General features: G+C 35.9%; 1 protein-coding gene across 1 annotated transcript in view; it reads left to right on the top strand.

The window, feature by feature from the left end:
* The first annotated feature begins 14,891 nt into the window (after window positions 1-14,891).
* LOC131981619 (ecto-NOX disulfide-thiol exchanger 2-like) overlaps window positions 14,892-16,944 on the top strand; it is a 331,480-nt gene continuing 329,427 nt past the window's right edge. The window contains exon 1 of the mRNA XM_059346003.1: window positions 14,892-15,049. Within this exon, the coding sequence (XP_059201986.1) occupies window positions 15,028-15,049 (22 nt within the window). The 5' untranslated portion in view covers window positions 14,892-15,027. The remainder of the gene's footprint in view (window positions 15,050-16,944) is intronic.

Consider the following 16,944-nt stretch of genomic DNA (forward strand, 5'->3'; position numbering starts at 1 on the left):
TCACTAGCTGCTGCTGCCACAGCTGCTTGGTCTTTGCTTGTGAGGGGTCTAGATGGCAAATATCAACCACAGACTGGATATAAATAATGGACGTAGTCACCGTGGAGGAAGAGAGGGATCTGATCTTATGCTGTACAGTATACAGTGATGTGCTACTTCAAACTGGCTGTTTATATTTAATTATATTGATTATGTACCTATTGTTTGAATAGTTTTCACACATTTAAAATATGAATGAAATTTGCATTCCAGCAACTATGACTTATTACTTTTGTCTAACTATCTTAACTCTTTCAATCATATATCTATTATTCCAGCTAAATATTTCAACCATTTATCCACTACTTTTAGCTAACTCTTTGTTCAACCATTTATCAGCTACTTTTACCTTTTTGACAATGTATTCAATACTTTTAGCAACACCACTTAATGGGAATCACAGAGCATTCTGGGGGAAAGCATACATAGCGGTGATTATCTGTCATTTTGTCAATTGTTTGCCCTACAAAGTCTAACTCATAGACGCCTCCAGTTCAGCGTTATACTCGTCGCCATCTTGTTTCCGATACAGGAAGCAGACCATATTTGGACTGTGGAGGAGGAGAGGGATCTGATCACTGACTACAGCCTCTCTACACCTCAACCTGACTGAGAGAAGCTGCTGCTAATTCATGTTAGCATTAACTGGAGCATTAACTGGGATGTTAGCTTTGGCTAGCAAAAAAACAAAAACAAAATGTATCTTTCTGACCTCAGAAAACTGAGCAGCGACTCCTTGGAGTGTCTGTTAGTCCAACCAAACGCTGAACAAGACATTTAATGAACAAAACGTTCAAATAAACTGTCATTAAGTGAAAATACAGTGAAAGGGTCAAAGTTATGAGACCAAACCGCTAAACGTCCTCTTTTCTATCTATATAACGTTATATATAACTTTATTGACACGTTGTCATAAAAAAAAATCTCTAGATCATGCAAACTGTGCATTTAGAGATCAATGCCTGCCCACTGAGGTCCATTAAATCTAAAGCAGATAATTACCACTGTAATGAAAAATATGACAAAACTTACCTGGTTGAGCTAACATTAATGCAGCTAGGACACGCTATCATTAACCAACAGAGAAGCGTGTAATGCTCTCTCCATCTAATCTTTAACCCTCAACCATGTTCATGAGCCTACGTTAGTGGCCTAAACATGCTGGAAACAAGTGGCCGAAACGAGGTTCCTTTGTGTTGAAGGAGCCAGCTGAGGTAGTTCAGCATCTGTTAAGGATCCTCCTGGGCTCCTCCAATTAGAGTTGCTCCGGACATGTCCAACTGGTGAGAGGTCCCGAGGTCGAGCCAGAACACGCTGTAGGCATTTTACATCTCATCTGGTCGGGGTCCCTGAGGAAGAGCTGGGAAATGTTGCTGGGGAGAGGGATGTGTTGAATACCTTGCTGAGCCTGCTGACCCTGCAACCCGGCATCAGTGGAGGAAAATGGATGGATGGATGGAGTCCTGTCCACACTGCAAAAAAAGAAAAGTTGGGTGAACTCAAAATTTCAAGGCAACAAACTCCGATAAAATTTTAAGTTGGACAATTAAACTAAATGTTTTAAGTTTTGTTTTTGAGTTTGCTCAACTCTGAATTCAGATTTTGGTCAACTCAACTGTAAGTTGTACTAACTTATAATTTTACATTGTAATAACTTTTAATCCTTACTTCTGCTAACTTCTGCAATGTGCTGAATTGGCACGATTGTAACGCCGTTATGAAATGTCAGCTAATGTTGCGACCACAATTTTGAGTTAGCATTGATACGCTAATGGCTACTCTTGTAGCTGTAACAAGCCGCGACGCTAGCATCAGTTAGCCTATAGCATCAGTTAGCCGCTAGCATCAGTTAGCCGCCAGCATCAGTTAGCCGCTAGCATCAGTTAGCCGCTAGCTTTCACTAATGACCAAATTTCCCAACAAAGAAATAAGAGTTATCAGAACTATTGTCCCTTGTTGTGAACCCCAACTTAAAGATATAAGTAACAACAACTCACCAACTTGTTTTTGAGCAGACAACTGGCTTCCTTTGTTGTGCTAACTTACATTATTGCCCTAAATGTCAATAATTTATATTTCCAAGTTTTACCAACTTAAATCACTGTTTTAGGCCAAAAAACACAAGTTGGCTTTTTTTGCAGTGCATGTTTCTGTTCTCATTTGATTTATTTATAGTGTACTGTACGTGCAGATCTCAGCAACTGACGGAGATTACAACGATGCTGCCAAATTGGCAAAGGTCCTTAAATTGTAATGAACCAGAATTACCCTTTAAACACAAGCATCCTGGTCTGATCTCTTCTGCTAACATGGCATTTAGCTTTTTCTCAGCCTTACCCTTTGCATGGTGAACCCTGGATGTGTCAGCCTTGTGTTAATGTTGTCTAAGGGCCAATGTATGTGATGTTTATCTGCACAGATGGCACATTCGGTGCCAGATATCATGACCAGCTAGCTGCACAACACAGCTGCCAACATGCATTAGAGTGGCCACTCACTGTCATAGACCCGTTGTGCTGTGGAACTGGAGCCTTGTGGCATTTTAATGGGACTTTGGAACCCCTTGTGTTGAAAACAAATAATTTAGCCTGCCCTCATCGCTATATTGATGATGTTTTATGTTGAAGTGACCTCCAGACTGAGTGATGGTCTAAGGCCCTTGCCGTTGACAGGGATTGGGCGATGGAGAGAGGTTAAGAGCTGTTATTATGTGCCCTGCATGAAACCCTTGCATCAATATTCATGCTGTGGGGAAACCCTCTAGAGACCGGCTGGCCTCCATGTGGATTTAATCCAATTTACCGAATGCTGCCTCTGACAAAACGCCAATCTCTTTTCTCCCCCTCTGAGAAAATAAGTGACCTCAACACAAGGTTCCTGGAACATAAAAGACCTCAGCCACACTTTCTCTTTCTTGTTATCACTTCTTTCACTTCCACCAAGTTCATAGCACCCAGAGACTAATGGAGTGGAGGTGCCTCTTGGTGCCTTCTAATGGCGAGCAAGAGGTGATCCACTGGTTGCAAACACATGTCAGATTGTATAGAAATCTACTGGAAGGCATTCCAACGATCAAAATGACATTTTTTTCCCAGGAATTTACTGTTTTCAGCTGAGCATGTCGGGAAAAATAAAGCTGTTATTTTCGAAAAGAAGAAAAGTTTTATTTTATTTTTTTTTCGTCTGGGCTGAAATAATCCCAATGTGTTGTTTTTTCAGTAATCCTAATATAGTTTAAATGGATTAGTTGTCATTTAGAGTTAAACATTTAAACGTTGCACTATTTTTTTCCTTCGTTACGAGACAGTTTATCAGTAAACGGACCTGTATTTCTATAATACAGTAGAGGTACTGTAAATTTTACAGTAAAAAGTTTTACAGTGTATTTAATCAGGTTGAGATGCAGCTTATTATAAAGAACATTTACGTTTGTTATTGTTCCTATGTTGTGACCTGTAGTGTAAATATTGAAGGTAGTAAAATAGTAAGTTAGGCGACATACTATAAAAACAAGAAGAAAAAAAAACAAGGCCAGACTGGAGGCCGACGTTCATGTCTCCAGTGAAAAAACATGATCAGCCAACTGTGTTTATGTTTACTTGTAAATTAACTTTGGTACTAAAACAGCATGTCTGCGCCATCTACTGAACTGAATCCAATAGTAAGTATGAACCCAAATACATGTGTTATTTCTAATCCTTAACCAAGTAGTTTTCTTGCTTTAACCGAACTATGTAGTCATGTTTCACACCACGTTTAAAACGGCGACCGTGCATCCGTTTCACGTTAGATGGGTCATATTTTGCAAGATATCACTCATGAGAATATGTAGCTTCAATAGAACATAATGTTAATTTTGTAAATGATCATTTCATTGAAAGTCAAATAGACGATAAAGCAGGTTATGTTAAGCAGGGTGGAGATATAATGATGTCTATCCATTTTCTTTACTACTTCGAATTAGTTATCATATGAGACGAGATATTATCTTTGATTTAGAATATTGTAAAATGGTATAAATGTTTTCTGAACTTGGCAGACTGTTCTATTATTGACTTTTACCCTTTTAGTCATTATATCCACAAAGATGCTTATTTAGCAAAACTCTGTGTGTAAAATATTCTGTGTAAACAACAATGAGCAACCCAACAATATCAAATCAAACTTTATTTATATAGCACTTTTAATACATAAAAATGCAACACAAAGTGCTTTACAAAAAATAAGAATAAAAACAGAAAATCAAAATGACAAAACCCACCCCTCATTCCCCCACATACACATCTGCAAGTATACATACACAAACATGCACACACACGCATTTAGCCATGCACGCACACACACAAACACACACTCAGACTCACACACAGCACATATTGATTGACAGTGTAGAGACATTACTTCGAATAAGTTATCATATGAGACGAGATATTTTCTTTGATTTTGAATATTGTAAAATGGTATAAATGTTTTCTGAACTTGGCAGACTGATCTATTATTGACTTTTACCCTTTTAGATTAGATTAGATTCAACTTTATTGTCATTGCACATGTCACAAGTACAAAGCAACGAAATGCAGATAGCATCTAACCAGAAGTGCATTAGGCAGTAATTGTGAATCATATTCCAATATATACAGGAATGAATTGTAAAAAAATGCAGTATATGTATATATAGGTATAGATTATAAATAAAATTAATTAGTCATTATATCCACAAAGATGCTTATTTAGCAAAACTCTCAGTGTGTAAATATTTTGTGTAAACAACAATGAGCAACCCAACAATATTGTTGCAATATCTCTAATGAGGTATTTTGTCAATCTTATTTGATGTGATATTTGATTTTCTCTGCCAGCCCTCCCTTGAATTGTGGAGGTTGACTTTATTTAACTTTGCACAGAGCAACCAGTTGCCAGTTGCCGTCAGGTTGCCAGTTGCAGTGGGGGTGGTTGAGTCCTCAGGCTCTCAGTCAGATCCACACTCTCGTCCAAATATCGTCACTTCTGGCTCCAAAAAAACAGGATGGCACCCGACACAAAGCCAAACTTAAGGCTTCAAACGACTCGTCAAGCCAGTGGGTGACATCACAGCCACCTTTTTTTTTTTTACAGTCTATTCTTGCATCACTCAAACTGGTAAATGCCAACCAGTTCGCTGGGACAATGTGGTGCTGGGTTAATGAGGTGTGACTGTGATGGGCTACAGGATCGCCTCAACCTTCCCCGTCCAAATGATCACTTGCTAATCACTAATGAACAGGAAGGTATGAAGAGGAGTCAGAGAACAGATGATGGGAAATAATGAGAATTAATGATGATACGGCATGAAGGGCAGATAGCACAAAGGGACAGAAAAGACAGAATGTGGGAGATAAAATGGGAAAGACGACATCACAGAACGCTCATAAAACTGCTTGTTTTAAAATAAAAAACAAGCCTCCGGTGGGTTAGAGTCTTGATGTGGTTGGAAACAGGCAAACAGCACATCATGAGACACTGTTGACTTTGATAGGCGCTATATGAGGCATCACACATTTCCAGCTAAATACAGAAACGACACTGGAAGACAAACCCTGAGTGTGTTTTTCTGCTCTGAAGAGGATGTGAAGACCCTGCAGAGCGAGTGGAACCCTACTGTGATTTAAAGCTCACACTATGTGCGGAAATACAATAAGTGGCTTTATTTGATCTAGAAAACACTCAGAGAGAATATCTATGATTCCAAGATCTTTAAATATTTCATTATATCTTTCCATTTTCTAAATCAGGTTACACTGTGAAAAATGTTTGTAGAAATTACAGTAAAACACTGTCAAATAGCATCAGAAATGGGGCGTAAAATTAAAAAAACTGTATATCACCGTAGTAGACACTTAGTTATCCGTAAATAAAGGAATAGTATAAAACTTAAACTGTAAAAATATTTGAAAAAAATATGTAAAATTGATCACAAAGACACAATTACCCTAAAAATAACAGGATTATTCAGTCTAAATAACAGTTTTTGCCGATATTTACATTAAAAGTGACAGTAGAAAACCCACTCACTGTATTTTTTACCGTGAAGTTCTGGCAACCGCAGCTGCTGGTATTTTACCGTAAATTAAACATATTTTTTTACAGTGTACACTTTAAAAAATGTCTGTAGATTTTACGGTGAAAAACTGCTAAACCACGACAGTAAAAGACCGTAAAATGATGAATGGGTTAATTCAGTTTCACTAACAATGAAACACCATAAATGTATATATCAGCCAAAAACAGTATTTTTTATAGTTTCGTTTTCTGAAACATACACTCCACTGTAAAATACTTTATTCATACAGTAAAAAATGTAATAAACTGGCAATCTTGAATATAAAATCAACATTTATTTATTCTCCTTGGCGTTCAGTCCCAGCTAGGCAAGAATCCTTGGCTTTCTTTTTACTTTTTTTACCCTTTTATTTGTCTTTTGTATCTCTAACTCTGTTTTGGATTGAGTTTTTATTACTATTTTCCTTTAAATATTTCATTATATGTTTCAATTTCCTAAATCAGGTTAGCTTTCATGATGAAATGGCCCTGACAATGGTGAGAGTTTGATAAAGAGAGTCTCTTAGCAGTTTGGATATATGTTAGATAGCTGCAGGGTTCTTCTGTGTAACGTAATAACTTACCTTAAAATAATCAATGCTCCCTAACTTAATTAAAAATATAGATTGGACTCTCAGGAATGATCTGCTGTCTGTATATTTTGCCTTTACGTTGCAATGAACGGGGTCTTGATCAGGCAAAAGAACTATATTTGGTAACTTCAGGTAATATTTCGAGAAAAAAGTTGCAAATTTACTAGATTGTTTACTAGATTGAGTGTCCTATTAAGGGTTAAAGTGGTGAATCTGGGAGAAAAAAGTTTTTTTTTTAGCGCAGATTTGCCACTTTAAATCTCTTAAATCTGCAACTTTTTTTCTTGTAGATTTGCCACTTTAATCTAGTAAATTTCCAACTTTTTTCTCGAAATATCACCTGAAGTTACCAAATATAGTTCTTTGCCTGATAAAGGGTTAGGACATAGGACACTCATTGAAATACTTGCAAATTCCAAATTTCAAACCTAGATAATATTGGAGGATATTACATACAGCCAGAATGTATTAAAAAAAACATATGAAAATAATATTTTGAGAAAAAAGTTTACGAGATTAAAGGGGCAAATCTACGAGAAAAAAATGCACAGATTTATGAGATTTAAAGTGGTGAATCTGGAAGAAAAAACTTGCTTTTTTCCCCCTTTTTTTCTCGTAAATCTGAAACTTTTTTCGCGCAGATTTCCCACTTTAAATCTCTTAAATCTGAGACTTTTTTTCTTGTAGATTTACCACTTTAATCTAGTAAATTTCCAACTTTTTTCTCGAAATATTACCTGAAGTTACCAAATATAGTTCTTTGCCTGATAAAGGGTTAAAGGACAAAACAACTTCAGATGCATCAAAGTTCAGAAGAAATTGTTATTTTTTCACACTATCAAAATGAGCGATTTTGCTTCATCCTATGACTAATTTAGCAAGAAGCTGATTTAGGAAATTAGCAAAGAAACCTGAGTGTAGATTTCTTAATAAAGGAATGATCTGCTGTCCGTATATTTTGCCTTTGCGTTGGAATGAACGGGGTCAAAGTCATGCCTCTTTGACTGAATAAATTGCTCCTGTGATGTTTTCTGTGATGGTAAAGATTTTTCCTCATTTCTGAAAGAAGTGGAAATGTTCTGGCAGGAATTACTTTGATTTATTACACCTCCATTTTCAAGCCACCTAGTTCACTTTGCCGAGGAGGACGGTGTGTGTTGTTAATGCACGGTGCTATCTATAAAAGCCACAGAAGGTCTCCCGCATCTGTTAGGTATTATGTCAAATTAGCATTTGATTAAATGAATTTTCTGACTAAGCAAACCACGGTAAGCAAACTATAGTCTGAAAATTGAAGAAATGCAAACATCATCCCCCAGGGACATGCAAATAGAATAGGAAGTGCACACTGGCTTTTATTCATTTCTATTGGGTGACAGAGGTAATTGAATTCAGTCTGGAAACCATTAAGATTATTTATGACTGCCTTTCTTCAGAGAAACATGAGCAGTGAAAGAGAGCCTCGTTTGGCTGTACATTTCTTCACGACCACTAAAGGCCAATGCAGCCAACGCATGAAGCACATATTGCTCACCCAGTGGGGGATTTTAAATCTCTTTTTCTTCTTGTTTAGAATAAAAATAGATTGTCTTCAAAGCAGCAGAGAGAAAAGACGACGCTCTGATCTGCTTAGTGCCTGCATTCAACTCTGTGTTCCTGTCAAGATATCCCAATCCCACCTGGCCTCGCTCGGTGACATCAGCCTCAAATGATCAATACCGCTGGTTAAATTTGGCACATTCGACACTTCTACGGCACGCTGGAACCTAATTAAGCTCTCAGTTACATCACAGCACAGAGCTTGTTTGTCTCAATTTGAATATTACACGACTAGTGATGGAAATTGTATGTATAGTTACAGTTCTCAAATACTTTACAGTTCCACTCCACTGTGATTTTTTAATTTTTTATAAATGTTTTTATTCATTCGACAGGCAAAAGTACATACAGTGAGAAATAAAGACTTTTTTTTCTTTTTCCAAAAACAAAAACAACCCCTTTTCCCCTCCTCCCCTCCTCCCCCCTCCCAGTCCTACATAGTCTTGTTACAAAACAGAGAAAATGAGAAATAATACACATCCTTCCTTTTTACCATCAGCAGATATAAAAATAAATGAGTACATGAAAAACAACAACATACAGAGATATAGCATTGTCCATGGGTTGAAATGAGGCAGAGAGAGAACTGAAATATGGTGAGAGGTTAATCGTCAGAGGTGAGCATTTAATTTATCCTGTGGTGTCTTCAATTTAGCTATGGAACTAATCATACAGCCCCAAACAGAAACAAATTCGCGAGATGATTTCTGGGGGTCGCCACATCATTTTGGAAGTCAGCTCTGTCTCCACTGTGTTAAAGTAGTCTTTTTGGTCATTTAATGTCTTTTTTTTTGGTAATTTTGTGTTTTTTTTTGTCATTTTGTGGTCAATTTGTGTCTATTTCTGGTCATTTTGAGTCTTTTTCTGGTCATTTTGTGTCTTTTTTGGTCATTTTGTGTCTTTTTTTTTGGTCATTTTGTGACTTTTTTGTCATTTTGTGTCTTTTTTTGGTCATTTTGTGTCTTTTTTTGGTCATTTTGTGTCTCTTTTGGTCACTTTGTTTCTTTTTTGTATGATCTGAACTGTACATGTGAGATTGTGTTCAGTGAGTGGGGGTCACAGACAACATGCATGTTAAATTGGGGGTCGCGACTCAAAAAGGTTGAGAACTACTGCTTTAAAGGACAAAACAACTTCAGATGCATCAAAGTTCAGAAGAAATTGTTCTTTTTTCACACTATCAAAATGAGCGATTTTACTTCATCCCATTACTAATTTTGCAAGAAGCTGATTTAAGAAATTAGCAAAGGAACCTGAGTGTAGATTTCTAAATAAAGGCTCTTTACTCTTATATGTGAACTGTAATCTTAAATTTAAATGTTTTAATTACTTAAACTTTGAAGCCTGAACGTTTCTGAGCCAACAAAGTCTGCTAGTTGATCTTAACATTAAATTTACAAGTATAAAAACATGAAACGAGTTACAACAGCTTCAAAAAATAGCAGCTAAAATCAGAAACCCCTGATCTTATTTTATTTTGCCCTTTATACGCTGTGTATAGCATGCAATGAGACAGCTCTATTTCAAGCTACACTGTCCCAAGGCAGCTGATACATGACCTGCTGTTTTCATAATAAAAAAAGTATGAGCACTCTTTGACTTTTAATATATTCATACATCAAGTTATTATTATTTTTTTTACTCTAACGCATGCATATGCAGGGTTTCTCTGACATACAATCAGTCATACAATCTCTATGTAATTTCCATATCCAGAAATTGGATGTGCAAATTGAGAAATCAACATTAGTGCTCCGTGAACAGCATAATTTGTTTCTACAATTACGTCAGCATTATTTAAAAATCAATGCTGAGAACACTTTGCTGGGCATGATGGATGCACTGTGTGCCTAATTCTTTTCCACTTTAGGATACGTCTGATGTTCTGTTTAGCTCTGACCTTTTTTTCTAGTTCCAGGGTGAAGGGACAGTAATTCAGAATCATTTTTCAAGGAGACATCGGTGTCAACCGGTAAATGCAGAATATCACCTTGGAACAAAACACCATTTCAGACAGGGTAAGAAAGAAAACTAGGGGGTCATCAGTGGCACGAGCATTTATCTAACTTTTCACTTTGAAAGCTTTTAAATTATTTCACCCACCCTTTCATGCAGTGTTTGTAAATGGTGTGTAATTTGGCAGAGCACAATATCAACCAACACAACCACTCCACGGCTGCCTGCAGAAATATAACAATCACCCACACAAAAGAACATCTCTGATAGGAGAATACTTGTCAAACTAAATTGCTGTTCCTTTTCTTTGCTGCTGTTTTGGTGATGGAGGAATCCACAAAAGCTTCTCCCGTGACAAAACTAATGGTGCGGAATGGCTACGAGCAAATATAAAGTACACGAAATGGGCCGCTGAGGGCAGATGATGTTAAACCGACTTGGAAGGAGATAACACATTTGGTTAACATGTGTTTCTCAGGTGCTTGGAGAAGTGTTTCCCAGAGTAGAAAACGGCTCAGTGGTATTAGGCAAAGAGCCAAGCAGACATTGGTGGAGAAGCAGAGGGACAGTTTGGGTGCAGCAGGAGCACAAACACCAGCCAGAATCTCACTTCTGTAAGGAAGAAACAACCTCCCCAGTGCACAAGTTAATCATGTAAAAGAAAAATGTTGTATTTTGCTCTCGTTCTGCCCTAAAAAGGGTTTATAAATCTTTGAGCATGCAGGATCTGTTTTGCATGCATGAAATATATAAATATATAAATATGAATGGACACATATTTACCTAATTAAATGTGGCTATGATGGCCCCCTTCTGTGTATCGTCACAAAAATAGATGCCTGCATCTCCTCCAATCCTGATCTGAACTAGGTTAAGGAGTGCTAATGAGGACAGAAACAAAACAACCCAGTTACCCACTGCTGTGGCGTTATCACACCCTTAGAAAAGATAATAAATATCACATTTTGATTAAAATTATATATTTGTATGTGTGTGTGTATATATATATATACTACTGGTCAAAGGTTTTAGAACACACCAACTTTTCCAGAATTTAATTGGTAAATTATGCAGTTTAATGTCTCAGTACACTCTGAAATTAATGCACATTTGCAACATTTAAAATTCCTTATTGAGCATGATAGTGTTTTGAAAGTAAAAAAAGATTCAAAGTCACATTTTATGTTGGACTAAAGGACTAAAAAAAAGACACAAAATGACCAAAAAGACACAAAATGACAAAAAAAGACACAAAATGACTAAAAAAAGACACAAAATTACTAAAAAAAGACACAAAATGACCAAAAAAAGACACAAAATTACTAAAAAAAGACACAAAATGACCAAAAAAAGACACAAAATTACTAAAAAAAGACACAAAATGACCAAAAAAAGACACAAAATGACAAAAACAGATACCCAAAAGACACAAAATTACTAAAAAAAGACACAAAATGACAAAAAAAAGACACAAAATTACTAAAAAAAGACACAAAATGACCAAAAAAAGACACAAAATGACAAAAAAAAGACACAAAATGACAAAAAAAGACACCAAAAGACACAAAATGACTAAAATCAGACACAAAATGACAAAAAAAGACACAAAATGACTAAAAAAAGACACAAAATGACCAAAAAAATACACAAAATTACTAAAAAAAGACACAAAATTACCAAAAAAAGACACAAAATGACTTACAAAGACATGAAAAGAATTCAAAAATGGACAAAATAGCCCAAGACTCCATAGAGTTAAGTTGTTAACCCATTTCTTGTTCCCTGAAAAAGGCCTACTTGTATAATTCTGAAATGTACATTATTTTCCAGTTTTGGTTAAGCTTACCTTTTTTTATTTACCTCTGGCAGTTCACCACTTACCTTTGGACCCTTTCAAGCTGTTCATTTGACTTGAACTGCTTGAATTTCAATAAAAAACTGGAAAATTTGGGGTGTTCTAAAACTTTTGACCGGTAGTGTAGATATATATATATATATATATATATATATATATATATATATATATGGGTGGACATATATGTTAACATGCTGAATGTGTGAAAAAAAGCAATATTTTTCTCATGCTGTCTGCCTGATTATAGCCGTATTCACCTTATGTCTGAGACGTAGCTCTCTTTTACCACCTGCCCATTTTAGTGCCTGAAAAGCCATCTGCTCTGATTGGTCAGTATTTCAGGGAGATGTTACGCCTGTGGCAGAAAACCTTCTGCCAGAAATCCTTCCTAACATGTGTTTATTGTTGTCAAATGGTCTTTATTTTTTAAAACCTCAACCATTCTCTCATCCTAAACCAAGTGGTGTTGGTGCCTAAACTGCACTGTAAAAAATATTCTGTTTAATTTACGGCAAAATACCGGCAGCTGTGGTTGCCAGAACTTCACCGTAAAAAATACAGTGAGGGGGTTTTCTACTGTAAATTTAAATGTAAATATCAGCAAAATCTGTCATTTAGACTGAAAAATCACTTGCCATTTTATCCCTATTGTGTCTCTTTTTGGTAATTTTGTGTCTCATTTGATAATTTTACGTATTTTTTTGGTCATTTTGTGTGTTTTTTTGATAATTTCATGTCTCTTTTGGTCATTTTCTGTCTTTTTTTTTGGTAATTTTGTGCCTTTTTAGATAGTTTTGTGTCTCTTTTGGTCATTTTGTGTCTTTTTTGATGGTTTTGTGTCTCTTTTGGTCGTTTTCTGTCTTTTTTTTGGTAATTTTGTGTCTTTTTAGATAGTTTTGTGTCTCTTTTGGTCATTTTGTGTCTTTTTTGATGGTTTTGTGTCTCTTTTGGTCGTTTTCTGTCTCTTTTGGTCATTTTAGGTCCTTTGTTAGGTCCTTTGGTCTGCTATTATTTTTAGGGTAGTTATGTCCTTGTGACATTATGGTATTTCTCCATACATTTTAAATGAAAAATCTAATATTTTTTACAGCAAAACTGTGTTTTCTAAAGTTTATGACAGAAAAAAGTAAAAGTTTTGTGCTATTCTTTGATTTACGGTAATTAAAAGTGTCTACTACGGTGATATTACATTTTTAATTTCACGCCCTATTTCTGATATAATTTGACAGTGTTTTACTGTAATTTCGACAAACATTTTTTACAGTGTGACTGTGACCTTAACTGTGACTGAAGAGGGAAAAAAACAAACAAAAATGCCATATTCAAGTCTGAATGGCTTGTTGAATCACATGTTTTCTCACCTTGGCAGCCGAAAGAAACTGACAATATTGTCTTTCTTCATAATATGAACCATTCAATAGCCTTTTCAGGTTTCATGAGCACTTAACACACTGTCTGTGACAACTGGTTATACTCCATCTATTGAAGAAATACTGTCAGGTGCTACCAGGTGGACCTTGAGCCAAGAATTAAAAAACAAAAGGAAAAACCTACTTCCTCTAAGGTTATGAATGCACATCTGCGCTAGAAAACACCTGAAAATTCTGTAGAAATCTATATTTTCTTATCATTTTAACCCATAAGAACCCACGGTGACACAGGTGTCACAAACATTTTAAATGTTCTAGTAATGTTCATGTATGTTTTCTCAAGTACATAAGTGTGTTTTTTAGTGTTCTACAGCTACAGTAGCTTGTTGAGAAGCCGTCCAATAAGGCAGTGTTATTTATATTTATTTATTATCGATTTATTATTATTTTGTTACTTAAAAACAAATCTGAAATGGAATTTGTTGTCTAACAGCACTATTAATGTCACAATTTTGATATATGTTACGGAGATGAAAACAAAAAAGGCAGATGGTTCATGGTTATTTGTTTTTATTTATTATTGATTTAATATTATTTTGTTAGTTAAAAACAAATCTAAAAAATAATTTATCGTTAAACATCGCTATTAATGTCACAATTTTGATAAATGTTGTGGAGATGCAAAGAAAAAGGCAAATTTGTGTTTCTGTAAGCAGAAAAGGTGTCTAGTTTATTCATTTAAAAATAAGAATTATTAATAATTTTCCTTTTTAAGGATTACTGGCTCTGGGTTCTTATGGGTTAACAAGTGAGATTTTAGCAGCGAGCACTACCAGGCCTTGCCTCATTTCTGTGGAACATTTCAAGTTTTGGCCCTCGAGTAATTGTGTGAATAATGTGTTTATTTACAGCTGCTGTGCCCAGTTTTGTTCTGGACTTCACAGGCAGCTGATGTTGTCCTTTTTCCGGTTTTCATTCTGTATTTCTCTGTCGCTCTCTCAAGTTTGGTCATTGTATTCATAAAAGCCTATCAAGTGTGAAGAACTGCACTCTGCAAGTCACTTCACTCCACGGTACATTGCACCCAGGAGAATATTTACCCTCGCTACAATCTGCAACAAAGGAACATAAGGCGTGCCAACCTTCAAAATAAAAGCACAACATGTCTTTAATAACGAAGAAAAGTCAGTAAATATGCAGCTCATGCAGCACTTTCTGAAGAAACGGTGCTTACTGTAGCTATTGAAGACTATTTCCGTCATTTGATGCTTAAAAAAATCTGAAATTCGACTAAACTTAGCGCCTTTGGAATTTATTTTGAAAGTCCAAACCGGACGTTGTTTGTAAAGGTTGCGCGTGCTTGTCGGCAGCAGAGCGCGTGCTGTGACTGTGAGGCAGGTGATAACAGCTGAGAGCTCCGTCTCTTCTCACCGCAGTGAAACGGAGGAGAAACTCCCGGACTTACCGGATTAATACCGGACAGAGACACTTTATCTTTACCGGACTATTTCATCTTAAAACGCGACAACAGAGGACAATGTTTCTCCTGCAGTACACCGGTAAGGCTGCTGCAACTCACCTCTCAGCATCACACGGGGACACTTTCACACAGAAGCAGAAATATTAAGGGGAAATGTATTAAAAGCGTTATGCACTATGCATCATGCATGAAGCATTTTGTTATTTTTCCCCATTTATTGCTGCTGTTTTATGGGGAAACCAGTAGTTTTAGCTAACAACTATTTTTTTTTAATCTTATTTTTGTTGTGAAAATCATATCAGTTGTTGCACTGCTGTAGCTCAATATATCCTCATTTAGAGCCATTTTGAATCTTTTCCTATACGTTCATTTCCTTTAATAAATCGTGATTACTAGTGACCAATAGTAAGCCATATATATATATATATATATATATACAGTACAGGCCAAAAGTTTGGACACACCTTCTCATTCAATGCGTTTCCTTTATTTTCATGACTATTTACATAGATTGTAGATTCATCAAAACTATGAATGAACACATGTGGAATTATGTACTTAACAAAAAAGTGTGAAATAACTGAAAACATGTCTTATATTCTAGTAAGCAAAGATATGTTTTCAGTTATTTCACACTTTTTTTGTTCAGTACATAATTCCATATTCATGTTCATTCATAGTTTTGATGCCTTCAGTGAGAATCTACAATGTAAATAGTCATGAAAATAAAGAAAAAAGCATTGAATGAGAAGGTGTGTGTCCAAACTTTTGGCCTTTACTGTATATATATATATATATATATATATGTCTGTGTTTGTTCAGGATTTTCTCTGTTCAAGACTTAGTATAAACTTAACTCCCTAATATGTGAAAGTTTATATCCCCCTAAAACTTTATTATAGGATTAGTTTACTTCACTCTGTAATGAAATTCATCTCTCTCATTTGACTTTCTAATACCGTTTATCCCTTTTCACATCCTGTGAGCGATGGGGGAACTTTGGGGGAGTGTGAACTAACTGTTGAAAAATCATTTGATTTGGCTTGTATTGAGATAAATAAAGTGAACTTTATCACACTCTGCAGCCATACATCTGATAGGCATGCATGGCTGCAGGATCCCAAACTTCTACTCTTTTTTTGGACACTCTTAACAACCCCTGAGTGGATTTCTAATATATTCTCAGACAGTAATAGATGTCTTTAACTGGGTAGTAATGTGTATGGAGAAACATTTCTTTCTGGGGAGGAACACTGTTTGGAAACTACTTAGCTCAGCCTTTATATGCCTTCTGGATTAAAGTCATCTAGGGTTTTAGGTCGGATGCAGCTGACTTTGTATTTTTCCTGCATTTATTTCCTAATTTTCTTTGTGATCCTTTTACTGTAGTAAAATAAAACTCTTTACCACGGTCACTGAGCAATTGGGGGATCATGCAATCCAAAAAACCTCCCACCAACTGTTTTATTCAAACACTTTGTTCACAGCTTTAGCTGCCTCCAGAGTTTATTTAGCTGTGATTTATTTAGAACTTACTCCAGGTCTCTTACAGCCAGTCTAATGATGGATAAGTGCTCATAATTTGATGATAATTTCCCCCGGTAACTAGCCAGCCAAATGTTGAGAATATGCAAGCAAACCTCTTTTTTTTGAGGGAGAATCTCTGCACACACAGCTGTGTAGTTCAGTCAGTTATACTGCTGACCTGTTGAAAACTCTTACGTTTGTAGACTCAATACTGTATTTCGCACACTTATGTTTTTATGATGATTATTATGATTATGAGTCTTACTCAACCTTCTTTGGGTTTGTCAAATCTGGGTTATCTAGAAGTGGCATGTTTAACCCATAAGAACCTATGGTGACACACGTGTAACAAACACTTTAAATGTGCTATAATCTCCCATATTCAGCTTTATGCTTCACATTTACTCATTAAGTTCCTTAGCAAGACTGTGTGACTGTGACAGGAAG

The sequence above is a fragment of the Centropristis striata genome, chromosome 12 (assembly GCF_030273125.1).
Source record: "Centropristis striata isolate RG_2023a ecotype Rhode Island chromosome 12, C.striata_1.0, whole genome shotgun sequence".
NCBI lineage: Eukaryota > Metazoa > Chordata > Actinopteri > Perciformes > Serranidae > Centropristis > Centropristis striata.